Source organism: Doryrhamphus excisus, linkage group LG20 (assembly GCF_037039965.1).
Source record: "Doryrhamphus excisus strain RoL-2023G ecotype Guam linkage group LG20, RoL_Dexc_Guam_v1.1, whole genome shotgun sequence".
In the NCBI taxonomy this organism is placed as follows: Eukaryota; Metazoa; Chordata; class Actinopteri; order Syngnathiformes; family Syngnathidae; genus Doryrhamphus; species Doryrhamphus excisus.
The window spans coordinates 9,714,426-9,737,781 of record NC_136376.1 but is presented as its reverse complement, the minus strand read 5'-3'; the positions used below and the strand labels follow the sequence as shown (position 1 = coordinate 9,737,781).

At 44.3% G+C, this 23,356-nt stretch overlaps 1 protein-coding gene across 1 annotated transcript in view; it reads right to left on the bottom strand.

The window, feature by feature from the left end:
• jag1b (jagged canonical Notch ligand 1b) overlaps positions 1-23,356 on the bottom strand; it is a 31,244-nt gene that overhangs the window by 2,256 nt on the left and 5,632 nt on the right. The window contains exons 3-23 of the mRNA XM_058058512.2: positions 20,412-20,463; positions 18,307-18,564; positions 17,891-17,951; positions 15,189-15,319; positions 14,988-15,107; positions 13,336-13,449; positions 12,498-12,611; positions 12,281-12,394; positions 11,842-11,888; positions 10,722-10,895; positions 10,246-10,396; positions 9,257-9,421; positions 8,488-8,601; positions 8,263-8,376; positions 7,987-8,100; positions 7,538-7,654; positions 5,835-5,862; positions 4,267-4,352; positions 2,752-2,865; positions 2,564-2,673; positions 471-713 (exon numbers count right to left, since the gene is read on the bottom strand). Coding sequence (XP_057914495.2) covers positions 471-713; positions 2,564-2,673; positions 2,752-2,865; positions 4,267-4,352; positions 5,835-5,862; positions 7,538-7,654; positions 7,987-8,100; positions 8,263-8,376; positions 8,488-8,601; positions 9,257-9,421; positions 10,246-10,396; positions 10,722-10,895; positions 11,842-11,888; positions 12,281-12,394; positions 12,498-12,611; positions 13,336-13,449; positions 14,988-15,107; positions 15,189-15,319; positions 17,891-17,951; positions 18,307-18,564; positions 20,412-20,463 — 2,541 coding nt within the window. The remainder of the gene's footprint in view (positions 1-470; positions 714-2,563; positions 2,674-2,751; positions 2,866-4,266; positions 4,353-5,834; positions 5,863-7,537; positions 7,655-7,986; positions 8,101-8,262; positions 8,377-8,487; positions 8,602-9,256; positions 9,422-10,245; positions 10,397-10,721; positions 10,896-11,841; positions 11,889-12,280; positions 12,395-12,497; positions 12,612-13,335; positions 13,450-14,987; positions 15,108-15,188; positions 15,320-17,890; positions 17,952-18,306; positions 18,565-20,411; positions 20,464-23,356) is intronic.

Here is a 23,356-nt window from a genome sequence, read left to right as displayed (position 1 = left end):
TGCGCAACTGCAGGGTCTTGAGACACATGCTAACTCGCAAACTAGAGAGCTAGCGACCTAAACGGTAGCCTTCAAGTTATTTCCTTTAAACTTAAATAGCCAAAAACTTACCACTTCCACACGAATAGGGAGGATAACTATTAACAGTTATTTAACCTTTAACATGAACATTAATCAAACGTAATATTTTTTCTGGGTACATGATACCATACAGCATCCATATCAAACTTGCGCGGGCCGCACTAACATTAAACTTTCATATCAAGGCGGGGGCCTCAAACTAGTGTCCTGCGGGCCACGTGTTTGAGACCAATGTTCTACAAGCTAAATTTGAGATCACAGACTCGTGTACGACCGCCTAAATGTTCCGATTGTCGCCAAAGTTGGCTCCATATGATCCTGAAACTGAATGGAAGACCCCATTCAGTAAAAAAAAAAAACCCTACAAACTCAATCTCTCGATGACTCACCCGAGATAGGATGTCCTTGTTGAAGGTGAAGGTGATGTTGGCGCAGCTATTGTCCTGGTAATTGGAGCTGCTGGGGTGGCATTTGGTGGTGGGCGGGGGAGGGTTGGAGCGCCAGCACTCCCCGAGGCCCAGACAGGGCTTGACAAAGCAGTGGCCCTCCGTGATGGGGATGCAGCTCTGGCCCGAAGGGCACCCGCCTCGACCTTTGGCGCCAAGGTGGCATGACATTGGACCGCACCACATCTGAAGGGATCACAATGATGTTTGACATTGTCATTCACGTTTACATTACACTTCTATGTCGTAATGAGCGCTAACAACACAACAGGAACCAAATATGGTTACATCATTACCGTTAACAGATCATTTAACCATCCAATGACATAATGGGTACCATAGTAAGTGTCAATATAGTGATATGTATAGCACATCATGACTGGTTCAAGACTCTTCATCCTTGTATTTAGCAAACATCAACTGCTTGTATTGTTTCTTGAATTGGCTCATCGTTGTGCATTGTTTGAGGGTCTTACTCAATCCATTCCATAGTTTGATTCCACATACTGAAATGCTATGGCTTTTTAACGTAGTCCTAGCATAGAAGTGTTTCAAATGTAGTTCTTCCCTGAGATCATATTTCTCCTCTCTTGTAGAGAAGTATTGGATGACATTTTTAGCTAATTGGTTATTTTTAGCCTTATGCATTATTTTAGCTGATGAACTATATCAACAAGTTTAAGTATTTGTGATTGTGAGGTGGCCGATTAGGTTTACGTGTTAAGACGCAATGTTTTGCACCCCCCCTCCCGATTGTGGAATGTTTGTATTTGGAGTATTTGGTGAAATGTCTTCCTGTGAAGCGGGGAGATTTAAAAGTTTACAAGTGAGATCAGTGGAAGTTATGAAAGACCGTTAAGTCATTGTTTAATATTATCAAATTTATCCGTAATGATTATGATGATAATTCTTCAAATCGGCCCCCATTATTATCATACACTTCAATGTGCTAATATTTCAATTATAGGTGTTTTTGCACTTAACATGCATTTAAAAAAAAAAAGAAAAAATGTAAAATGTGAAAAACTGAATTCTAAAAAAAAAAAAATTAAAACGGAATTTGGAGAAAAAAAAATTGATTTCATAAACATACCAAAAAAACACACACTGTAAAAAAAAAAAGACAAAATGTAAAAAACTGAATTCTAAAAAAAAAATTAAAACGGAATTTGGAGAAAATAAAAATTGATTTCATAAACATACCGAAAAAACACACACTGTAAAAAAAAAAGAAAAAATGTAAAAAACTGAATTCTAAAAAAAAATTTAAACGGAATTTGGAGAAAATAAAAATGGATTTCATAAACATATGTAGATTTTATTGACGACATGTTTGGGACGCTCTGCTCCAGGGTCTAATGTTATTTGAGGCAAATGGTGGTCACCCCAGATACTGACTGGTTTCAGACCACCCCAACACAGTTCCACTGCATATTTTGGCACGTTGTTGTGCAGGTGCAGGCTTTTTTTTTTTTTCGATATTACATTCTTAATAAAAAAGGTGCCAAAGACCTCACGTGTAAAAACATGTTAAAATAAAATAAGTTGTCAAATAAATCTCCATTACAGATAAGAGTGACGTGAATAACTTCCAAGTCAAGAGGATATTGCCAACACCTCTCCATCACTCCCCCCCCTATGATACATTTCCTCCTTAGGGGAGGCGTGTCAATGCCACCATTGTTTTATTTAATGCTTAAGACGGGAACGGCGGCGGCTCTTCAGCCCTCGTCTGTTATCAAATGACTCATCCTTCTCCCGTGTGGAGTGTGGGAGATGTGGAACTGGCGCATGACCAACTGCTAACAGTGCCATTGTGTTTCCTTCCAAAACAAACGACATCATCACGCTTGAGAATGTGACGCCATGGAAGTAAAGCCGCACCGCATGACAAGCATGCGTGTGGGCCCCCCCCCCCCCCACCTGAGATCTTTTAACGAAGCCTCACGCCCGCTCTTAGTCTGCGTCTAATCCTGTTGCTGTTCACACGCGTTCCCGATAGACAACATTCACACTCGTTGACACTTGTTTCATACCTTCGTGCACGCGACCTTCCCGTTGGAACAGTGGCAAGTGTTGCAGTCTTCATCCCATTTGGCCCCATCTGGGATCACATGACCATTAACAGAGCAGGCTTTTCTTGTCACTGTTAACAAAAAAGGTGAATAAATATGTGCCGTAAAAAAATAGTAATCATTTTCATGGTGGGTTTCAAGTGACGTACCTTCTTGACAGTGTGGTCCACTTCTGTCTGGCAGGCACAGGCAGCGGTAGCCATTAATTTCATCAACACAGGTTGAGCCAAAGGAGCAAGGGGAGGACTGGCACTCGTTTATATCTGCAAAGGGGTGAGAAAAGGCTCCTTAGAGTGGGGGTCTCAAACATGCGGCCCGCGTGCCAAATGTGGCCCGCAGGACACCAGTTTGAGGCCCCCGCCTTGATATGAAAGTTTAATGTTAGTGCGGCCCGCGCAAGTTTGATATGGATGCTGTATGGTATCATTTACCCAGAAAAAATTATTACGTTTGATTAATGTTCATGTTAAAGGTTAAATAACTGTTAATAGTTATCCTCCCTATCTGTGTGGAAGTGGTAAGTTTTGGCTATTTAAGTTTAAAGGAAATAACTTGAAGGCTACCGTTTAGGTCACTAGCTCTCTAGTTTGCGAGTTAGCATGTGTCTCAAGACCCTGCAGTTGTGCAATATGTTGTAAATAAAGAGTATAAATGTGACTATAGTCGTGTTTTGTCATGTCTACAGGGCTCTAATAATTAATTTTAATCTGAAAAAAATAATTTGTCTACCCACCAACTATATGTGGTTTCTTAAGTTTTTTTTAATTATTTGCCGTTTTATTATTATTATATTTATTTATTACTGTGATTGATTTTCTTTATTCTTGATTTATTTATTTTTCATCTTATTTTGTGTAGAAAAATTTTGAAGATATTTGAGAACAGTGGAATGTTTTATCAGAGCTTTTCTTGTAGAAAATTGGAACCAAAGTGAAGTTTTAAAAAAAAAATTGTTTTTAATAAATGCGGTTTTTTTTGTTTTTTGGGGGGAAAACCTGATGCAGCCCAGTCTCACCCAGACCCGAGCTCCAGTGGCCCCCAAGTAAATTGAGTTTAAGACCCCTGCCTTAGAGGAATAAAGAGGACATCCAGACAGCATGCAAACACTGGGCTAATCGGTCGGCAAACAACTCTTAATTCTCTGGCTAAGTTCACAAAGGTCAGATGTCCTTTACACAGCACACATCGGTGCACCAGCGGTAATATAAAAAACAAGCAAACTGCATTTAAGTGACCGAATCCCCCCCCGTACAATCAATTCAGCTTTATTAAAAGCAGCATCACTCACAGGTATGCGGGAGCTACAGGCTGGACTTAGCACAACAAAGGACTCGCAATGGGAAAGAATGTGGCCATCTGAAAGCCTTTAAGAGGGAAAACAATCTGCGTAATCAGTGTCAGAGAGCATGGCTGATTAGCTGTTGGCACACTAAGCCGGTTTCCTCCGGGGACAGCGGCGGGGCCTGGTGGAGTGACACCGAAATGGCTCGGCCTGGCCCCAAGCCCAACGCCCAGATAATTGGCTGGCTAGACCTGACATTTGGAGTGGCCGGGACTGTCCCGAAGGCCGCCTGCGCTATATGTGATGGCTCAACCGCGGATCAGGGACGGGCAAGGCTGGTAAGGGTGGGGGCGGACAGAGGATGCATGGCTTTAATACTCACTGATCCGACAGTCTGGGCCTGCGAAGCCAGGGGCGCATTCACAGCGGTACCAGTTGTCGCCATCAACGCAGGTTCCACTGTTGTAGCTGGAAAAGAAGACAATGACTTATTTTCATAGTCCCTATATCACATTATTATAACTTTACATTGATAGCCAATGTAGTAAACAATAGAGAGAGTAAGACATAAATAAGACTGGTGCTCCTGTGTGTTGCTATAAATGTGTTCCCATGCCAGGGGAGCAGGGTGGGGGGTGGACAGGAAATGACATTGCGGGTTCACAGTTGAGTTTTAGCTTGGTGTGGGTTACGGCCAGATTATTGTGTTTTCAGCTAATTCAAACCTTCAATCAAAGTCTGTTGTTTCCATAATCTTGTGTGTCTCATTGAACATTACAGTAGTATTATTAACTATTATTAACAATACTACATTTCATATCTTATATTAGTATTTTAGTTCATTTAGCCATGTTTATCCCTGGAACTGCTCAATTTAGGCAAAAGAGTACAATACAAAAACTAATAGGCTGTATTCAACCACATTCATTCATATATTTTGAAAAGGTGTGGGCGGTACGGCGGTCTAGTGGTTAGCGCGCAGCTAACACAGCTAGGAGACCAGGGTTCAATTCCACCCTCGGCCATCTCTGTGTGGAGTTTGCATGTTCTCCCCGTGCATGCGTGGGTTTTCTCCGGGTACTCCGGTTTCCTCCCACATTCCAAAAACATGCTAGGTTAATTGGCGACTCCAAATTGTCCATAGGTATGAATGTGAGTGTGAATGGTTGTTTGTCTATATGTGCCCTGTGATTGGCTGGCGACCAGTCCAGGGTGTACCCCGCCTCTCGCCCAAAGACAGCTGGGATAGGCTCCAGCACACCCCCCGCGACCCTCGTGAGGAAAAAGCGGTAGAAAATGAATGAATGAATAACAGGCTGCATGGTGTTTGAGTGGTTAGCACATAGGCCACACAGCTAGGAGACCCGAGTTTGATTCCACCCTCGGTGATCTGTGTGTGGCATTCGCTCTGGGTACTCCGGTTTCCTCCCACATTCCAAAAACATGCTAGGTTAATTGGCGACTCCAAATTGTCGGCTTGTGACGGCCAAGCGTTCATAGCGACGTCGCTTTTTGAGCCTTCGATGTCGGCTCTTCCTATCATTGTGAAGCAGAATTCACCAAGCGTTGGATTGCTCACCCACCAATAGGGAATGTGAGCTGGGATTAGTTTTACCCTACTGATGATGTGTCCTTGCAATAGTAATCCTAAATTCTAAAAAGGTATGAATGTGAGTGTGAATGGTTGTTTGTCTATATGTGCACTGTGATTGGCTGGTGACCAGTCCAGGGTGTACCCCGCCTCTCGCCTGAAGAAAGCTGAGATAGGCTCCAGCCTCCCCCACGGTAAGAAAATGAATGAATAATAAATAATATTACAAATAATCAGCCAGGAGTTGAGCAAAATAAGAATAAAAGTGTATTGTATGCCAGAGTGTGCTACAAAGACAGGCACGTGACGCAGTGTTTACACACGGTACATCCAAATCCGCAGGAAATGTTTTGGCTTACCAAGGGTGGGGACTGCAGTCGTTGGTGTCTGAAAGAGAAAGAAAGGAGAAAGTTGTTAATTGTTGCCGTGTTTTGTACACATGATGGCAAAGAGCTAGTCTGGGCTTGCGTGCCGTAAGGCATGCTGGGCCGGTCGGCCCGGACTCCCACGGCATCCAATGGCTATGTCTTATTAACCGCACAGCGAGAACTCTTTTCTCTCTTTCACCACAACTCTACACACCCAAAAAACGCAACCACCCTGTCCCTCCGCCTTCTTTTGTTTTTTTTTTTTCCCCCTCAAATGTCGGGGAATTTCTGTTTTGGAGTGCATGCGCTGAGGGGCAGGGCGGCCGCTGAAAGAGAGCAGGGCTGCAGAACAAGCAGACATGTCACTGTTTGGACAGGAATGCTTACAAGGAGAGGAGAGAAAGAGGGGTGTGATTTGGACAAGGGGGAGAAACATCTGTCTCCACTTTCCTGAGGTTGAGCCCCTTTCTCCCTCCTCGTTCTCTTCTCATGGACCACTGCAGCCAGGGGGAGATTTGGGATTTTACATACACACACCCACACAGGACTAATCTCTGTGGGTTTGTTCGCTCTTATTTGTTTGTATGCGGTTTTCGATACATCAACCTTCACGATTAATAAAGTATATTCCTATAAATAAGCATTTACCATTTATTTACCATACAAGCACTTCCACAGTGCCAGTAAATAGCTTGCTAGCATTTACTGATGAAATGAATCTTGTTCAAACTTGCATGTTATCGTTTCTCTTATTAGGTTGACATTTGTTGTGCATGCACAGGATCTTATTACAGTTTGTTCCCCCTTGGACGCGGTCTCCATTTCGGATCTGCATGAAACTATGATAGTCAAAACAATCCCCATGCAAAAAAAAAAAATGAAGAACATCCTGTAATAGGCATGGCAGGCTGATGTCAGCTTTGCACATCACCGACTTGTGTGGATAACTTTTGTTTCTTTGATATGTGTAACTAACTAATGCAACACATGTTGCTGTAGTAAATGTATGTTATCCTGGAAAAGCATTGTAAACAAATGCTAATTACTAAATGGTTGTCCACCACCAGCACCATCACCTCGCTAGGATGGTCTCTCTGGGACTGCTTTTGTGTGTGTCTACTAGCTACGGCATATACGTAAACACCAGCTAGCCATGAGTGACTAGCCAACTTACTCATGGCAATTTACGCCAATTTTTTAATCTATTTAATTTGCAGTCGTGGGTGGCACGGCGGTCTAGGCCTCACAGCTAGGAGACCAGGGTTCAATTCCACCCTCGGCCATCTCTGTGTGGAGTTTGCATGTTCTCCCCGTGCATGCGTGGGTTTTCTCCCACATTCCAAAAACATGCTAGGTTAATTGGTGACTCCAAATTGTCCATAGGTATGAATGTGAGTGTGAATGGTTGTTTGTCTATATGTGCCCTGTGATTGGCTGGCCACCAGTCCAGGGTGTACCCCGCCTCTCGTCCAAAGACAGCTGGGATAGGCTCCAGTACCTCCCGCGACCCTCGTGAGGAAAAAGCGGTAGAAAATGAATGAATGAATTTGCAGTCGTGAAAAATGCTCATTTAAGCCACGATTGCCAACACATGCTAGCCGGAGGTGGATTTTTTATATTTTTTGCTTTAAAAAAAGAAAATAATAATTCAGAGCAAACTGTATTACGATTGCTTTAACATGCATGTCGCTTACTTTGGGTGCACGTGGGACCTTCCCAGCCCTCCTTACAGACGCAGGTGAACGACTCCCCCTTCACCACGCAGGTACCGCCGTTCTCACAGGGGTTTGGAAGACAGCTTGAGTTTTTAGCTAGGGAAAAAAAAAACAAAAATTAAGTACATAGTTATGTCTGGGAGCACTTAGATCCTTATCAGAACAGCAATCTGTGCTTGTGTATGTTAAATAGTCTGCTGCAATTGGTTTGGATTATTCTGTTTTCCGGGGAACGTCTGCATTCCACAACATTGAAGAGTAGCGTCAGTGCAATGGGGGTATTTAGGCGCGTGTCTGTCAGCACTCATGGGAGGATGAGACTGGCAGAGACGGAGCGCTGACAGAATAAAAGGCTGAAATCTGCGTTTGGATCGGACTAATATCTGAGAGGAGACGGACCACCAGACTGCTGCGCACGTGGGACTCACCTATGTTGCACGTTGTCCCTTCCCACCCTGGTGAGCACTTGCACTGAAAAGTGTTGCCCTCATCATGGCAGGTGCCTCCGTTGTTGCATGTGGCTTCGTCGCACTGACTTTCACCTGGAGAAAAGTGTTAAAACAAAACATGAATCCACTTTAAAAACATTTGATTGTAGCTTGGGCAATTATGCAGCCATCAGCACATACCACATGCTTGCACAGGCAGACTACATGACTATAAAGACAAAAAAAAAAAAAAGACAAATGTGTGCAAGCTCTTACGGGAGTGGCACGTTTTCCCCTTCCAGCCATTCTTGCACTCGCAGAAGAAATCAGTCACCAGGTCCCGACAGGTCCCGCCATTATGGCAGGGGTTGGTGCTGCAGTCGTCAATGTCTGGTAGTGGGCGTGGGATAATGGAGGGATTAATGCACAGCACATCGTGTGCGTCGTTACATGTGCTTTATAGGTACAAATTAGATCAGGGAGACGTGTCGCTCTACTCACTGATCTCACAATGGTCACCCTCCCAGCCATCGGCGCAGATGCACTGGTACACGCTGACTTTGTCGATGCAGGTGCCGCCATTGCGGCACGGGCTGCTCTCACAGTCATTGATATCTGATCATTAAAAAAAAAAAGACAGTTTTAACATGAGTCATGGACACTTTATGTTGCTTAGTGTGGTTTTTTTTTTTGGTCAACATTAAAATGTTGCCTCGGTTTGTGTAGATTTCCGGTAAACATACAATAAGGAGTCTGACTGTGGTCTTAACGCTGGTAACCAAATAGAAACCGAAACAAGAAGTCGGCTATGTCGTGCATCTGGGATGTCATCAGTGATTGACTTAAAATGTTAATTATAGTTCTCCGTGTATTAAACAGTTCTAAATGCATATACATACGTTTATCTTCATTGAAGACGTGACTGCTCCCTGAGAAACAATGTGGCATCGAGATCAACATCTTCCCCCTCTTCAACACCATTGAATTCAATAAATAACTCATGGCAAAACAGGAAGGTGGTGTTGAAGATAGATAGGAGGAAGGTGCTGACCTCACTGCCACATTGGGAACAGAAACATCTTCAGTAAAGTAAAAATGTATACATTCAATCATTTATATACATTTAGAATTGTTTTCTGCATGTAAAATTATAAAAATGTGTTTTGTATTGACAGTTTTAACTTTCTGAAACAGATTAATTGGATTTACATTATTTCTTATGGGAAAAAATGATGCTAATCATGGTTTCATTTGCAGTAGGCCTCCTTACTCTCATGGCAGTACGTCCCTCTGAAGCCTTCCTGACATTCACAACTGAACTGGCCACCGGCTTGGCTCCGACACCGGCCGTGAGGTCCGCACACGTTGGACGAAATGTAGCGCTCTCCTCCCGGTGTGCTGTTGGATGCCACTGCAACCGTGCAGCTGTCAATCACTGGACAGAGAGGGGAGGCGGGGCACTTGCTGTTAAAAGCCGAACAACTGACGCCAATCATTCAAGCATGGATAACGACCCAAACAGACCAACCAACCTTGAAGATGGAAAAATTACACACTCCTTGAAAAGTCCCAGCCAGGTGTCCCAATACTTATGTCCACAAAATGTTAATTGTTGTCGACTTTGATTCATTGTACTTTACGAGAAAGGCCACTTCATAGGAATAAGATGTACCAGTAGTTCGTTATGCTATCATAAGCAATTTGAGAATGATGCAGACTACTCTGCACTCAAATCCAATCCCTTTCCCCTTGTCTGATCAGGTTAGGAGAGCGAGCCGAACGCGCTCCCCCCTGTAATCACTTTATCCTTGCCAAGAACAGAAAGAATCTCACCGTCTGGTATATTGACTCTGTGGTTGGTCCCCTCACTCAATTACACGCACACACATTCACACAAAAAGTGCAGATTCACTGAGAAGGAAAAATACGTGGTCGCCGTCAAAGTCATTCCCAGGAACACACACACACACACACACACACACACACGTAGAATGTAGCTTTGCCAGGTTTTCAGGAACTCAAGAGGGGAATCAACGGAAAAGCTTTGCGCAGCAGATGGAGGTGGGGCCAAGGGTGGGGGTGGTGTGTGCACACCTTGGCCAAGAAATTGAGCATAGGAACTTAAAAAAACAGGTATCCCACTCATGGGAAAAATACAGCCAAAGTGCTTTGACCTGCTTTTTATAAAAAAAATGCGTATCCCATTACATAAAAGAAAAAGAGGAGTAAGCCTTTAATTTAGTCTTTAAAAGGACTTGCCTTTACATGCAGTGGTGCGACAGTGGTCTTTAAGGTGGGAGCAGTTCTTGCCCTCGTAGTCCTCCGGGCAGGCGCAGTAGTAGTCTGTGGCCCGGTTGAAGCAGGGTGCGCCGTTCTGACACGGGTTGGGCGAGCAGTAATCGATATCCAGCTAGGGCAGGAAGAGTATTGAATATAGACAGTGTGAGTGGCGAACCTGATAGCTGACATAGTTTCAGCTACACTAAACAGAGCAAAAAGCCGCAGCATCCTCCCTACAGGCTGTGCCAGGAAACAACACACACACACACACACACAAATTACATGAAGGAAAGGGAGAAAAACAAGGCAGAGACATAGGAGCTGGGCTTCAGCACTGAGGAATGCTCAACAAAGTATTCCCTTCAAAAAAATCTTCTTTAAGAAACCAGGATGAGAGGATGGTACCTCCAAAAAAATAGAATGATGCTGCCAAAGAGTGGATGGCTGTGTCTCACCTGGCAGAGATTCCCGGAAAATCCGGCCAGGCACAGACATTGGAAGCCATTGACGTCATCCTGACATCGCCCGCCGTTCATACACGGCGAGCTCGAGCACTCGTCGACATCCCTCTCACAGTGCTCGCCGGCAAACCCGGGGGGACAAACGCAGCGATAGCCATTCACCAAGTCCTTTTAGAATAAAAACATACATTCATTATAATACATTATTCTTTGACAGTTAAAAAAAAAAATATATATCCCAGGCTGGGATAAGTCTTGGAGCAAGTTTGGCACAGGAGCAATCCATATCTCCTTCAATATTTCCCTGAGTGCAATTTCAGTCAGTGTACACACTACAGCAGCTACCATAGACATGAAGTATTTTTTTTTTCCTGTAAAAAATTCTAAAAAAAATTATCTTGGATTCAAGGTCTACAGAAAACCCTTGGTGCTAGGTTTTAAGGGTATGGGTAGAATTGGGATTCAGTCTTCGGTCAAAGCGACTTCTCCTCACATGGGGAGCTTTTCTTCCGATCACTCACACACTCCAGTGACTTCACTTAAAGGTCGTGTCAACTCAAGCTCGATACAATATATTTGTATTTGTTCCCAAACAACAACATTGTCAATTAAGACGTTATATAACTGTTGACATTTCACCAACTATAGTTCATCCTAAATGCCTCCTAGCAGAGCATTACAAATGCCGCCCCCTCACGCCTGCAGTGGGCGTGGTCTCTACTTGCTAGCTCAGCACAGCGAGAACAATTGAGTCCCGTTTCAGTCTTTACTTTGAAGCACCGTTCAACTGATGACCAAGACTCAAAAAAGTACTTTGATTGTCAGGTCGTGAGGCTCCTAATTTAGAGCATGCTGTAACTTGCACTTACGGTACCTTTTACAGCCTCCAACTGTCATTACACTTCATGAATACTGCAATACTGGTTCAGAAGTACATTTTAAGGTATTTTATACAGACATAACTATGTGTGAAAACAACAAGTTTTAAAAGCCTAACTGGCGGTGCAATACAATTTCATTCAAGGATTGTTGTCCTAAATGTGTTAGTACAAGTAACTGTGCGTAACAAGCTTGCAAACAAAGCATTAAATATGGAAATGGTTTTGACACGTACCTTGCAGGTCCCCCCGTTTTGGCACTGGTCCATGCAGTCATTTATGTCTACATGAGGAAGACAAAAAAAAAAAACACATTGGGAAATGAGTTGTGTGCATACTGAATGAACTGAAAAAGAGTTCATGATATTGTAGGAGTTTAAGGGCAAGGGAGAGATTGGATAACGTTGCAGATTGTTAAGCATTCCGGTTTTGTGGCCAAGCAAAACTAGTCCTGGGATTGTTTTAAAACCACCACAGCCTGGGCCACACACAGACACGGACCCTGATAGCTACACCGGAGATTCATTTATGCTGCATTTGTCCCTCTGTTTTGCTTTGGTATTAAAAGCATTTTAAAGGCGTTTTATGGAGCCAGTGTGGCAGGAACAGAAAGATTTTAAAAACGGCAGGACCGTTGGCTCGATCCACAGCTGCAGCTGACAGCTGTCTACTTACTGACGTCACAGTTCTGTCCCATCCAACCAGGGATGCACTCGCAGAAGTAGCCGCCAATCAGGTTGCGGCACGAGTTGGCATTCACGCAGGGCCTGGCGTCGCATTCATTGGCATCTAGACGGGGGGTGGACCGAGAGAGAGGGGGGGTCGGTTGGTATGTGCATGTGCAGTTGACAGCTATGTAGTGGCGCAGGGTGGGGGGGTGGGGGGTGCTCACCTATTAAACATGTCTTCCCGGTCCACTGTGTGGGACAGAGACACTTGTAGCTGTTGACCAGATCTTGGCAGGTTCCTCCGTGATTACAAGGGTTTGGAGAGCAGTCATCTATGTCTGTATGGGAGCAGTTCAGTCTGGTTATATAGGATGGATTATTTGGACAACATTGGAAACATCAATCAATCAACCAGGCAAGATTGAGAGGCATACTTGGAAAAATTTTTGTATGCAAGAACCTAAGAGCCATGACCTCAACCCCATCAAATACCAAATACGTTTTTCCATGCCCGTCACCCTTCACGATGTTTTTTTCCAAAAATAATTATTCATTCACAAGGGTCGCGGGGGGTGCTGGAGCCTATCCCAGCTGTCTTCGGGCGAGAGGCGGGGTACACCCTGGTCGCCAGCCAATCACAGGGCATATATAGACAAACAACCATTCACACTCACATTCATACCTATGGACAATTTGGAGTCGCCAATTAACCTAGCATGTTTTTGGAATGTGGGAGGAAACCGGAGTACCCGGAGAAAACCCACACATGCACAGCAAGAACATGCAAACTCCACACAGAGATGGCCGAGGGTGGAATTGAACCCTGGTCTCCTAGCTGTGAGGTCTGCGCGCTAACCACTAGACCGCCGTGCCGCCCAAAATAATTATTAATTAAAGAAAATATTCTGTTCCTGTTCGTACATCATGGAAATTCACTTATCACGGTCGGGTCAGGGGCCAATTAACCAAATGGAAATAAAACTTGGACTCTGGCGCCCCAATACTTTATCTATACATTTATTTGTATTGTATTTTAAATGTGGAAGTCAAAGTCTTACTCACTGAGATTGCAGGATGGGCCGTTCCAGCCTGGCGCACACTGACATTCATAGCCTTGGTTGGTTTCTGAGCAGCTTCCTCCATTAGAGCAGGGATTGGACAAGCAGGCATGTTCGGCTAAATAAAAAAAAAGCAAAAGGTTACACACTCAAGCGCACACCTCATTCCACCCCACCCTCAATTGAAGTTACCTTTTTAAGTAATTAAGGCTTCTTTGGTGGCCAAAACAAAACAACATGAAGGTGTGGAAAGTATTACTATTCCTTCCAGAGGCTCCTCTGTCAAAGCACATTCACTCATCACCAAAGTCCCGCCTCAGATCCCTCTCTCTCATTACCCACCTGACAGGCCGCCCCACCAGGAAATCATCTTTCATGCTAAGTTGAGCTGACCAACGCACCGTGACTTCCCTCTTGCGCCCGCCAATCTCTTTCCGAGAGGCACCAAGAGTGACAGGTGAGCCAACGGGGAGGGATGGAGGAAGTTTTAGGATGAGCGACTCCTTAAATTAATCCCAAATGAATGATTCGCTTTCAGGGAATGGGCTGGAGGGGGGGTTGTGAGTTAGAGGACGTTCTCTCTGCTCTGACATGTTGATGTCGCGCCCCCACCTCCACTGCACCCCCCTGTTACGGAGGGCCACGGTTTCCTGACATCTCTGCAGTTAAGCTGTCAGCACCCTGCAAGGCGCACATTTAATGGGCAAAGAACCATCATCTCCATGGTTAAGTGTTTACAGCAGCTGAACATTAGCATTAGGGCATCAAAATTGACTTGGGGGTCCGCTTGTGGCGGAGAGGATTACCGTGGTTACCTGATTGCAAATGCAAGGTAACCTCTGACCTCCACAGGAGATCAAATCACCTATTACCTCCGATGGGGGGTGGTGGTGGTGGTGGTAACATTTTCCACAATTTGTCAGTCACTAATCTTAATGCCAAATCTCAATACATTATTCAGGATCTACGCTGATGCACAAACTGGGGGCTGACCAATTTGGCGGAGGTCTGCGCCCATTTGAGTGTCACTCTAAACGTCACAGCTTAGCTTGTATTGGTTCTTTTTGTTGGCCAAACATGTCAGTAAACACATTTAACAAGCAACGCCACTTAAATGCTGCGCCAATATGAGCAGTATTATGAAAGTTTTAAGCCTCTTTAAAACTTGTAGTGGAATTCAGTCTTGGCGTGACGGCAATGTTCTTATGAGGGGTGCAAGACAGATTCCTTCACTAGGGGAGGTACTATGTGGAGTAGAAAAATAATCGAAGATACAGTCAATTCTGATTGACACTCAGCAGTATTCATTAATAGTAACGTGTTTATTTTTGTGGTTGGAGCGCCAGTGGTGCAGAACCACACTGCACCATACTGTGACACGTCATATTTCTTGGAAACTACTAACAAAATATAAAAGACACTCCGCGGTGCACTTCTACCGATGTAACAGGAATAACAGTGTCAGTTAAAAGTCAGCATTATTATCTTCATATTCTGCCATCTCTTATCATTCAATACTGCAGGTGTGCCTAATGTTTGACCAGTGTGTCCTTTAAGCTTCACATCCAGTGTTTAGATGTTATACAACACTTTCCCACCGTCTGAGCGCTGTTTCTGATTATGGCTCCCACTCAGCAGTAATCTTGTGGCACTGACCTCTCTCACAGTTAGCTCCAGAGTAACCCTCGGTGCACGAACACTGGTACTTGTCCGGTCCAGTGTTGATGCACGTCCCTCCGTTCAGGCACGGCTGGTGTGTGCCGCAGTAGTTCAGATCTGAGAACAGGAGGGGAGGTTTAGTTTTGGCACAACAAAAGATTCATCCGAAGAGTGACATTCGGCGTATGAAGTATGAACCTTTGTCGCAAAGATGGCCACCCCAGTTGGTGTCGCACAGGCACTGCCAGGGCTCCACACAGGTGCCGTGTACGCAGCCGGGGTGGGGGATACACTTGTCGCAGTACTGGCCCTGCCAGCCATACAAACACCTGCAGGAAAACACACACGGAGAAACGCCATCAGCCAAAGTTAGGAAAAGATCCCAACACGGTCTATAATTATAGTTTAAATCTTTTGTTTATTCCAAGTTGCTCAATAATCTGGATTTAACAACACAGTAAACAAAAGAGGCAGTATTCTTGTCCTGACTGCTGCATTTTAAGAGGCCACACATGCAGCTTAAAATCGCATGCCGCTTATGCAACAACTTTGCTTCGCAACAATGCTTGGGCCCAAATACTACATTCCACTTCTAAAAGGACCTTGGCCGTGGCTAACATTAGCATCGGAGCAGACACCCTCCTGAGCAACAGTGTGCTTGTGGCTTGGCAGAAGCAGCAGAGACCAGCGTTGATCCCCATGAGCCCTTTGTGGTCCTGGTTCCCATGAGTCAGGAGTTCGGCTTGCACCTCGGGGCCATGGAGGAGAGTTCTCCTTGCTGACCGCTGACATGTCCAGGTCCATAATTACACATAGCACTCTTTTCTTCCTGCACGCCATAATAAACCTGGCTGATAAGTATGCTCTTTAAAAAGGTGGCTGAGTGGCGACGGGCTGCTGCAGCAACAGGAAACTTTTAGTGCGTCCCCTCTGGGATAGCCGTGCACTGATTAGCCCCCAGTTATGGACATGGACTGTAAAAATAAACCTGTGGTTAAGTAAACCTCACTCTGTGATTAAGGTGGCTGTTCTTAAGTGTGCTAATCCCCTCTCATGGAGTAGCGGCAGAGGATTCCTAGTAGGCTCCCAAATCATTTAATTATTACACAGCTAAATTACTGGGGAATGTGAAGAACTCTGACGCAAAACGAACCTCTTACCGTGTACAGATAATGCTTTGCGAACCAGAAATTTGCAGATACACTGTTGTACACATCAATCCATTTTTGACTACACAAGATTCCCACAGTGTCATTAGTAGTAGGGGCTGCCCTCGCCTCAAGGCAGGGTTGATACATGCTGGGAAAACGAGCGAGGCAGACCCAAACACAGCCACACCTGCGAAGCAAAATCTTTTCAACCTCTTGTTCTGCCAGTGGCTACACAAGCACTTACAAGAAACCCGATGAGTTCAAAAGCTTGGGGAAAAACAACAATGCTTGTGTAGAAGAAAATGAACCAAGCCTCGACTCCCTGTGCTTGATTTGGAGCCAAAGCAGACAACTAAGAAAGCAACTCATGTCTAAAACTGTGGGGGTCGGGGGCCCTCCTCCAGGATGATGCACACAATGCCCTTGCACCGATACCCATCTGTGCCTGGCTCTTCCTCTGGCTGTGTGCATCAGCATTAGGAAGCCATTAGCTGCACAAACAATACACATTTTTTAAAAAGGCCCACCCTGAATGTGTTGCACATGATTTCACTGATAGTGTCGGCCTCATTAGGGGGAAAACATTTGGGTTTCTTAGCAGTGGATCCTGTTCTTCCTCAGACAGGGTTTTCCCCATTTAGATCTACAAGAGCTTGAATAAAAGCTCATAAAAAGGGAAAAAAAGGGGGTCTCAAACACGTGGCATTTGGCCCGCAGGACGCTAGTTTAGGCCCCCGCCTTGATATGAAAGTTTAATGTTAGTGCGGCCCGCGCAAGTTTGATATGGATGCTGTATGGTATCATGTACCCAGAAAAAATTATTACGTTTGATTAATGTTCATGTTAAAGGTTAAATAACTGTTAATAGTTATCCTCCCTATCCGTGTGGAAGTTGTAAGTTTTTGGCCATTTAAGTTTAAAGGAAATAACTTGAAGGCTACCGTTTAGGTCGCTAGCTCTCTAGTTTGCGAGTTAGCATGTGTCTCAAGACCCTGCAGTTGCGCAATATGTTGTAAATAAAAAGAGTATAAATGTGACTATAGTCGTGTTTTGTCATGTCTACAGGGCTTTAATAATGCTTTGTTAATTTTGATTTGAAAAAAATAATTTGTCTACCCACCAACTATATGTGGTTTCTTAAGTTTTTATTATTTGCAGTTTTATTATTATTATTATATTTATTTATTACTGATTGATTGATTTTATTTATTCTTGATCTTATTTTGTGTAGAAAAATAAAAATGAAGATATGTGAGAACAGTGGAATGTTTTATCAAAGCTTTTCTTGTAGAAAATCGGAACCAAAGCAAATTTTATTTATTTTTCAGTTTTTAATAAATGCGTTTTTTGGTTTTTTTTTTGAAAACCTGATGCGGCCCAGTCTCACCCAGACCCTAGCTCCAATGGCCCCCAAGTAAATTGAGTTTGAGACCCCTGCACTAGTGAATAACAAAATTCACTGTCAAGGTGTCCTTATGCAAACCACATGATCTCCAAACAACTCCATCACCCTTACACGAAAAAAAAAAAAATCAGTCACAAGATTAGGTGTAGAGAGCCTGAGAAAGACAGTTCTGTGTCTGTGTCATTGGTTTATACCGGTTTTGTATTGGATCCCATAACTAATGTTGTGACATAACCTGAGGTCTGTTCATGTGTGTATTTCTGGCACGAGTGAAGGAACTGATAGTACGTTACAAAAATGATTATAGTATTTCAGTGCAGTACAAAATCTGCATCATCACTTACGTGCATCCACCTGGCTCCTGACATGATCCGTGTTCAGTACTGCAGCCTTGCCGGCATATAGCTGTATGGGAGAGATCGTTTTAATCATAATCACGCTGAATAAATGTCTGTCAGCACAAAAGACACGTCAGTATGATTATGAGATGATTCACATAACCGCATCCAAGTAGAAAATTAGGATACATGCTTATTCTGTCATATTGATGAAAGCATTTAAAAGGAAATAAAAAAGGTGGCGAGTGAAGCGTTTATATCAACAAAGTCATCCATTCAGTAGCAATGACCAAGCAGCCATGCATCAGCATGAATCACACCCTGCAGTCTGCAGTTTCATAGAAGAAGAAGAATTCAGCTCATCCACATATTTTCCAGTGATGTCACTAAGTGGTCCAGACGCTCCTTTCAGGGCTTCTCACCTGTGTTGCATTCTGGTCCGGACCACCCTTCTAGACACGTCTTGTTCCCATTGTAGTCACACGTGTAATGCCCAAAGAACTCATCCCTGGGCCGACAGAATTTGTTGCAGCCGAAGCCATAGTAGTGCTCGTCGCAGCTGACCCGGATCTCGTACTCGAACTGAGCCACAGGGCCGTTGTGAGTCAACTTCTGCCAGTGCGGGCTTGGGCTGATCATGCGGGAGAGTGAGGATTTCTCTATCAGTTTCCCGTCTGCACCTGAAACACAAACAAGGGACCTCATCAGTACTGTCTGCGAGACTGTTATGAGGACCCAAGGAGTATGTGTGAAAGGGAATGCGTGGTGCATTTTTAAAAAGCGTGCTACATGATCATGCAGTACCCAACCAAAAAACAAAATGGCACAAATCGCACAAGATAGCTGATTATATGTAATCAAAGAAACTTACTCACTTGGAGGAGAAAAAGCAGTTGCAGGGAAAAATAGTCAGTTTTTAATAAGCACTTTTAACTGCCCTTTACCCCTCTCACACCCTCCCAAGTTGGTTTCTAACTCAAGTTTACAGCTTGACGGTGCCCTTTGCATCTGCTCAAGCCAGGACAGAACCGCGGCCACCATAAATTATAGCGTGAAGACACCAACACCACTTTCAGTGCCGGAGCCAGTGTGCCATCAGCACTTTCTTCCCCGGCTCACATTCGGTTTCAAGTCAACCTTTTTTTCCAGTGTCTGACTATGTTGTTTACAACACTTGCACCGATACCACACACAGACTTTTTGTTCAAACACAAGGGGAGGTCAGGGCTCTGTCAAGAGGACAAGGACTAACCTGGGCTACTGGACCTGGCTCCACACACACAGCAAACACTAAACTGGAGCTCAACACAGAAGCTACCACATACAGGACTAACACACCAACACACACATTCAATACTTGAGAATCTTTCACCTGGGGGAGAATGAAAAATGTGTCATGGCCGTTATTTACTGTGCTCACACAAGCATCGGGTGCTGACCGCAGGGTTAGTCGCCCCTCTGTGCAGTATGATGCAATAGAAGCCAACACTGTCATTTATTTACCATGCTGTGGTGCGTTTGGGGTGCAGAGGAGAGGAGGGGGGTGGTGGCGGTTACTGGAATCACAGTGACCGGTAACATTTCACGGCGGCCTGGAATCTAGCGTCTCAGCTATGTGGCATTTCTCTAGTGGGCAGCGGTGCTGCAGTCTTGAGGGTAGCACGTCCCTGCTAAGTGTTGCCTCGCTCGAGGCCGAGTGTAAAATAGACAAACTTTGAAGAGGTCACACTCCCGCCAACAACATACTTCAATGAAATCTATTTTTAAAAAAAAAGGGGCTTTGAGGTAGCAAAAGGAGTCGAATGCTCTTTCTAGGCTTACTGCAAAAAAGCCACCTCTTTGCATAGGGGCTCCGCCAACATTGAGCGTACGTTCCGGGGGCTCTTCACGCGAGTGCCCTAATAGCTTTCTGTGAAGCGCCAAATATGGCAGAAAAGACTGAAACCTTGTTGACCCCATATATAAAAAAACAAGCATAGCCTCAACAAGCATGCCATCGCCAACCATCGGAGTATTAAAGACAAAGCAGGGCATTAGAGGCCCACCTGGCACAGGTAATATACTGTACATCAACAAACCAGCCCGCCACCCCCTTTCTGTTGTTGCAGAAGCGGGTCACGATGAACTCTGCACTTCACGTCCCGGTGACAGTGAGACTGTACGACCCCGACCCTGGCGGGCAGCACCTGCCATCACTCATCCGGGCAGAATGAAAACATTGTGACTTCATGTGATGGACGCCGCCTGCACGCTTCCTACTCTGTTTGCATCCCGACCACCACCAGCCCTCATTTCTCCTTCCCCCTGGCTTTCCTGTGTCCCGCTCCTTATAAGCCACCTGTCAACACACTTTTTCTTTCAAGACGCACGCTCGCCCAGGAGACCTTGTGGAAAGTGGGTAGATGGGGGGGGGGCCTCAGGAAAAATGAACTTCCTTTCCTGACCTTGCAGATGCTGTTGTGAAGGACAAGAGACAAAAAGGAGGAAAGGGAGGGTAGGGGAAGGGCGTGCGACGTCTTTCACTCACCACTGGTTTCATTGTTGAAGTCCAAAGCTTCCACTATCAAAGTGTAGGATCTCTGAAGAAGACAAGACAAACGGAGATTGTTAGACATTTTACAAAAAAAAAAACATCTATACAGGTTTGACATACTGAAGCTTTAATTTGTTTATTAAAATATTGAGTGAATAAACAAATCACCATAGTAACCACCAGACATACGCAGACAAACGGCAGGACAGATGAGCAGACACCCCCGCAGGAGGAGGCGTGTCCACAGCCCCACCACCACGACCCAGCCGGATGACACGGCACTGACTCCTGAGTAATGACTTCAACAAGTCATAATAAAATCAAAAGTACACAAAGAGGGATAATACGGGCCGCCATGCCAAAAACATGTCTTCATCTCAGCCACAGAAACCTTGCTCGCTTTTGAAAACCGTTTTCTACCCCCCCACCCCCCTAAATAGAGTTTTCCACATGTTTACAAAATGTGGCCAGAGACGTCAGCGGATGACTTCCACGGTTCTGAGAAAGCAGGTCTGTTTTGCGTACAAGAGATTTGCAATTTCATGCTAATTTGAAGCACAGCACTATGAAGGCTGGGAACCACCCACACCTTTTTTTTTTTTTTTTTTAGGATGAGCATCACAAAAAATAATTATAATGAGCATGATATAAGAATGAATAGGAGAAACATAAAGCTGCATCCTGGCATGGCTTGTCTGCACTCCCAACGCACAAGGACTGATTCAGGGTCAGTAGCACTTGCACCAATATCAGCTTACACATTCACACTGCCCTTCGCCAGAGTCACAAGGGAGCCCACCAACATGCCTGCGAGCGCACACAACAAAGTGGCATCCGCTTCCAGTGCTCACACATCAACAAGACACGTGCTTCATTCTCACACTTTCACCCCGGCAATCCTTCTTGGAGACACTGGCCGTCGTTACAGTGACCTCATGGCCAACACACCTGCTCCGAGGAAAACCCCATAATGGCCGTCAAGAGGGAGAGTGGCAATGAGTCACATAACCCTGCACCTTTTTTTTTTTTTTCGTCTATACTCCGTTTTGTCAGTCATTAAACTTTCCATCTCTCCAGCAGACATTTGTCTCATCGTGTGCCAGCGTCTCCCTGCAATCACAGCGCCTATTATTTGAAACACAGCACTCATCATCAGCATGCATGGCAGACTCTGACTCACAACTTGGCTGCAAGCACAACACACACACACACACACACACACACACACACACACACAGAATGTGTAACAGTGGGAATGCAAGACCTAATCAGCAAATACTGCCGCCCAGCAGGCAGTTACATTAATAGGAACAAGGGTCCACTACAACACCCCTCCCCGTTCTAACATTTAACAGTGTTGTTACTTTGGTGTTCCCCTCATGTGTTCCCACTTATAGATTGCACTCTTGTAGTCCAGCCTGAACTTTCTGCCTCGATTCAGTGAAAGAGTAGATGTCTGTCATTTAAATGGGAATGTCGAATAATAATAATAATAATAATCAATTTTGAAAGTATTTATATGATGGACAACCTGTAAATGTTCTGAACTTGCATTCCAATGCCAGTGACGTACAGACAGAGTAGAACGACAGTAGAGGTCTGTAGCTCGACTTCACATACCTGACATCATGCTTTTCTTTAGACTTGTACAATCTGTCAGATGTTTGAAACCGCTATTGGTAGTACAGTATATGCTAGCTGCTAAGTTCTATTTTGTATTTTTTGTTTTTTTGAGGGGCAGCAGTGGTTTATGAGGTAGAACAAGTCATCCCGAAACCAGGTTAGTGGTTTGCTCCGCCCAGTCACTGCTGTTGTGTCCTTGGGCAAGACACTTCGTCCAGCTTGCCTCCAGTGATAATTTGAAACAATACCACCTCTTAAAGTTGTCAATCAATCTTCCATAGAATCAGATAAATTAAGTTCATACATCCTTCTCTACCAGATACTTCAAGTAACATGTAAATTACAACTTCCTAAATCTATCCTTTTTGCACACAATTGTTAAGCTTTTTCAGATATTTGACAGTAAATGTGACCCATGTGACCCAGCTTGGCCTGTTTTTCTAAATCAGTGTCAATGTGAATGTGCTCCTTTGAAAAAGGAGAACTCAAATCAACACGCACATCATGAAGATGACCCCACATCCCATAAATATTACCATTAGTCATTATTGCAACATCAATTGACGTAGCTCAGACTACTATGACAAGCCAAGGATGACTTGGATTTTCTGCAGTTCACCTTAAATTGAGTTCTGAAAGGAGTATTAAGTTACTGAACACACAATAGTGGCCAAACCCAATTCCTCCCCCAAGGGTGTTCAACCTGCACCCCACAGCGAAAGTTCCTACTTTGGCTTTAAAAAAAATAAATAAATAAATGTATGATGGAGGCAGCTTGTCGTCATGGTGCGCACGGTGTAATGTGTTATTGGCAAATTCCTTTTTAAGGCCGAACACACCCTTCTCTTGCACGCCTTAAGACTTGCCTGAACACGGAGGCGAGGGAGCTGCGCCTCAATCAGCTTACACCACTTTTACATGATATTCCAAATCATAAAAGGGAAACAAAAAAACGAAAAAAAAAAAAGTCTTCAAGGTGCCGGTACAAACAAAACAAACCCACAAAATGATCCTTGGGTGCTCACCTAATTGCTTGGTTTGGACACACCTCACATTCTGCTGCGTCACATAACTTTTATACAAGCCAACATAAAGGGCGTGGTTGGGATATGCTGGCACCAGGTATCTTTATTAATGACAGGGAATGGAAGGAAAACAGGACCCACCAGCATGATCCAAAACTTGTAATTGAACATTTCTCTTGCTTTATGTCATCTCTGTATTATAAAACTGTACTCCAAAATTTTGAGTTACATGATGTTTATCCCCAAAATATAGTTTGCTTGTTTGCTGTATTGTATCCTTCAATTTTTCTG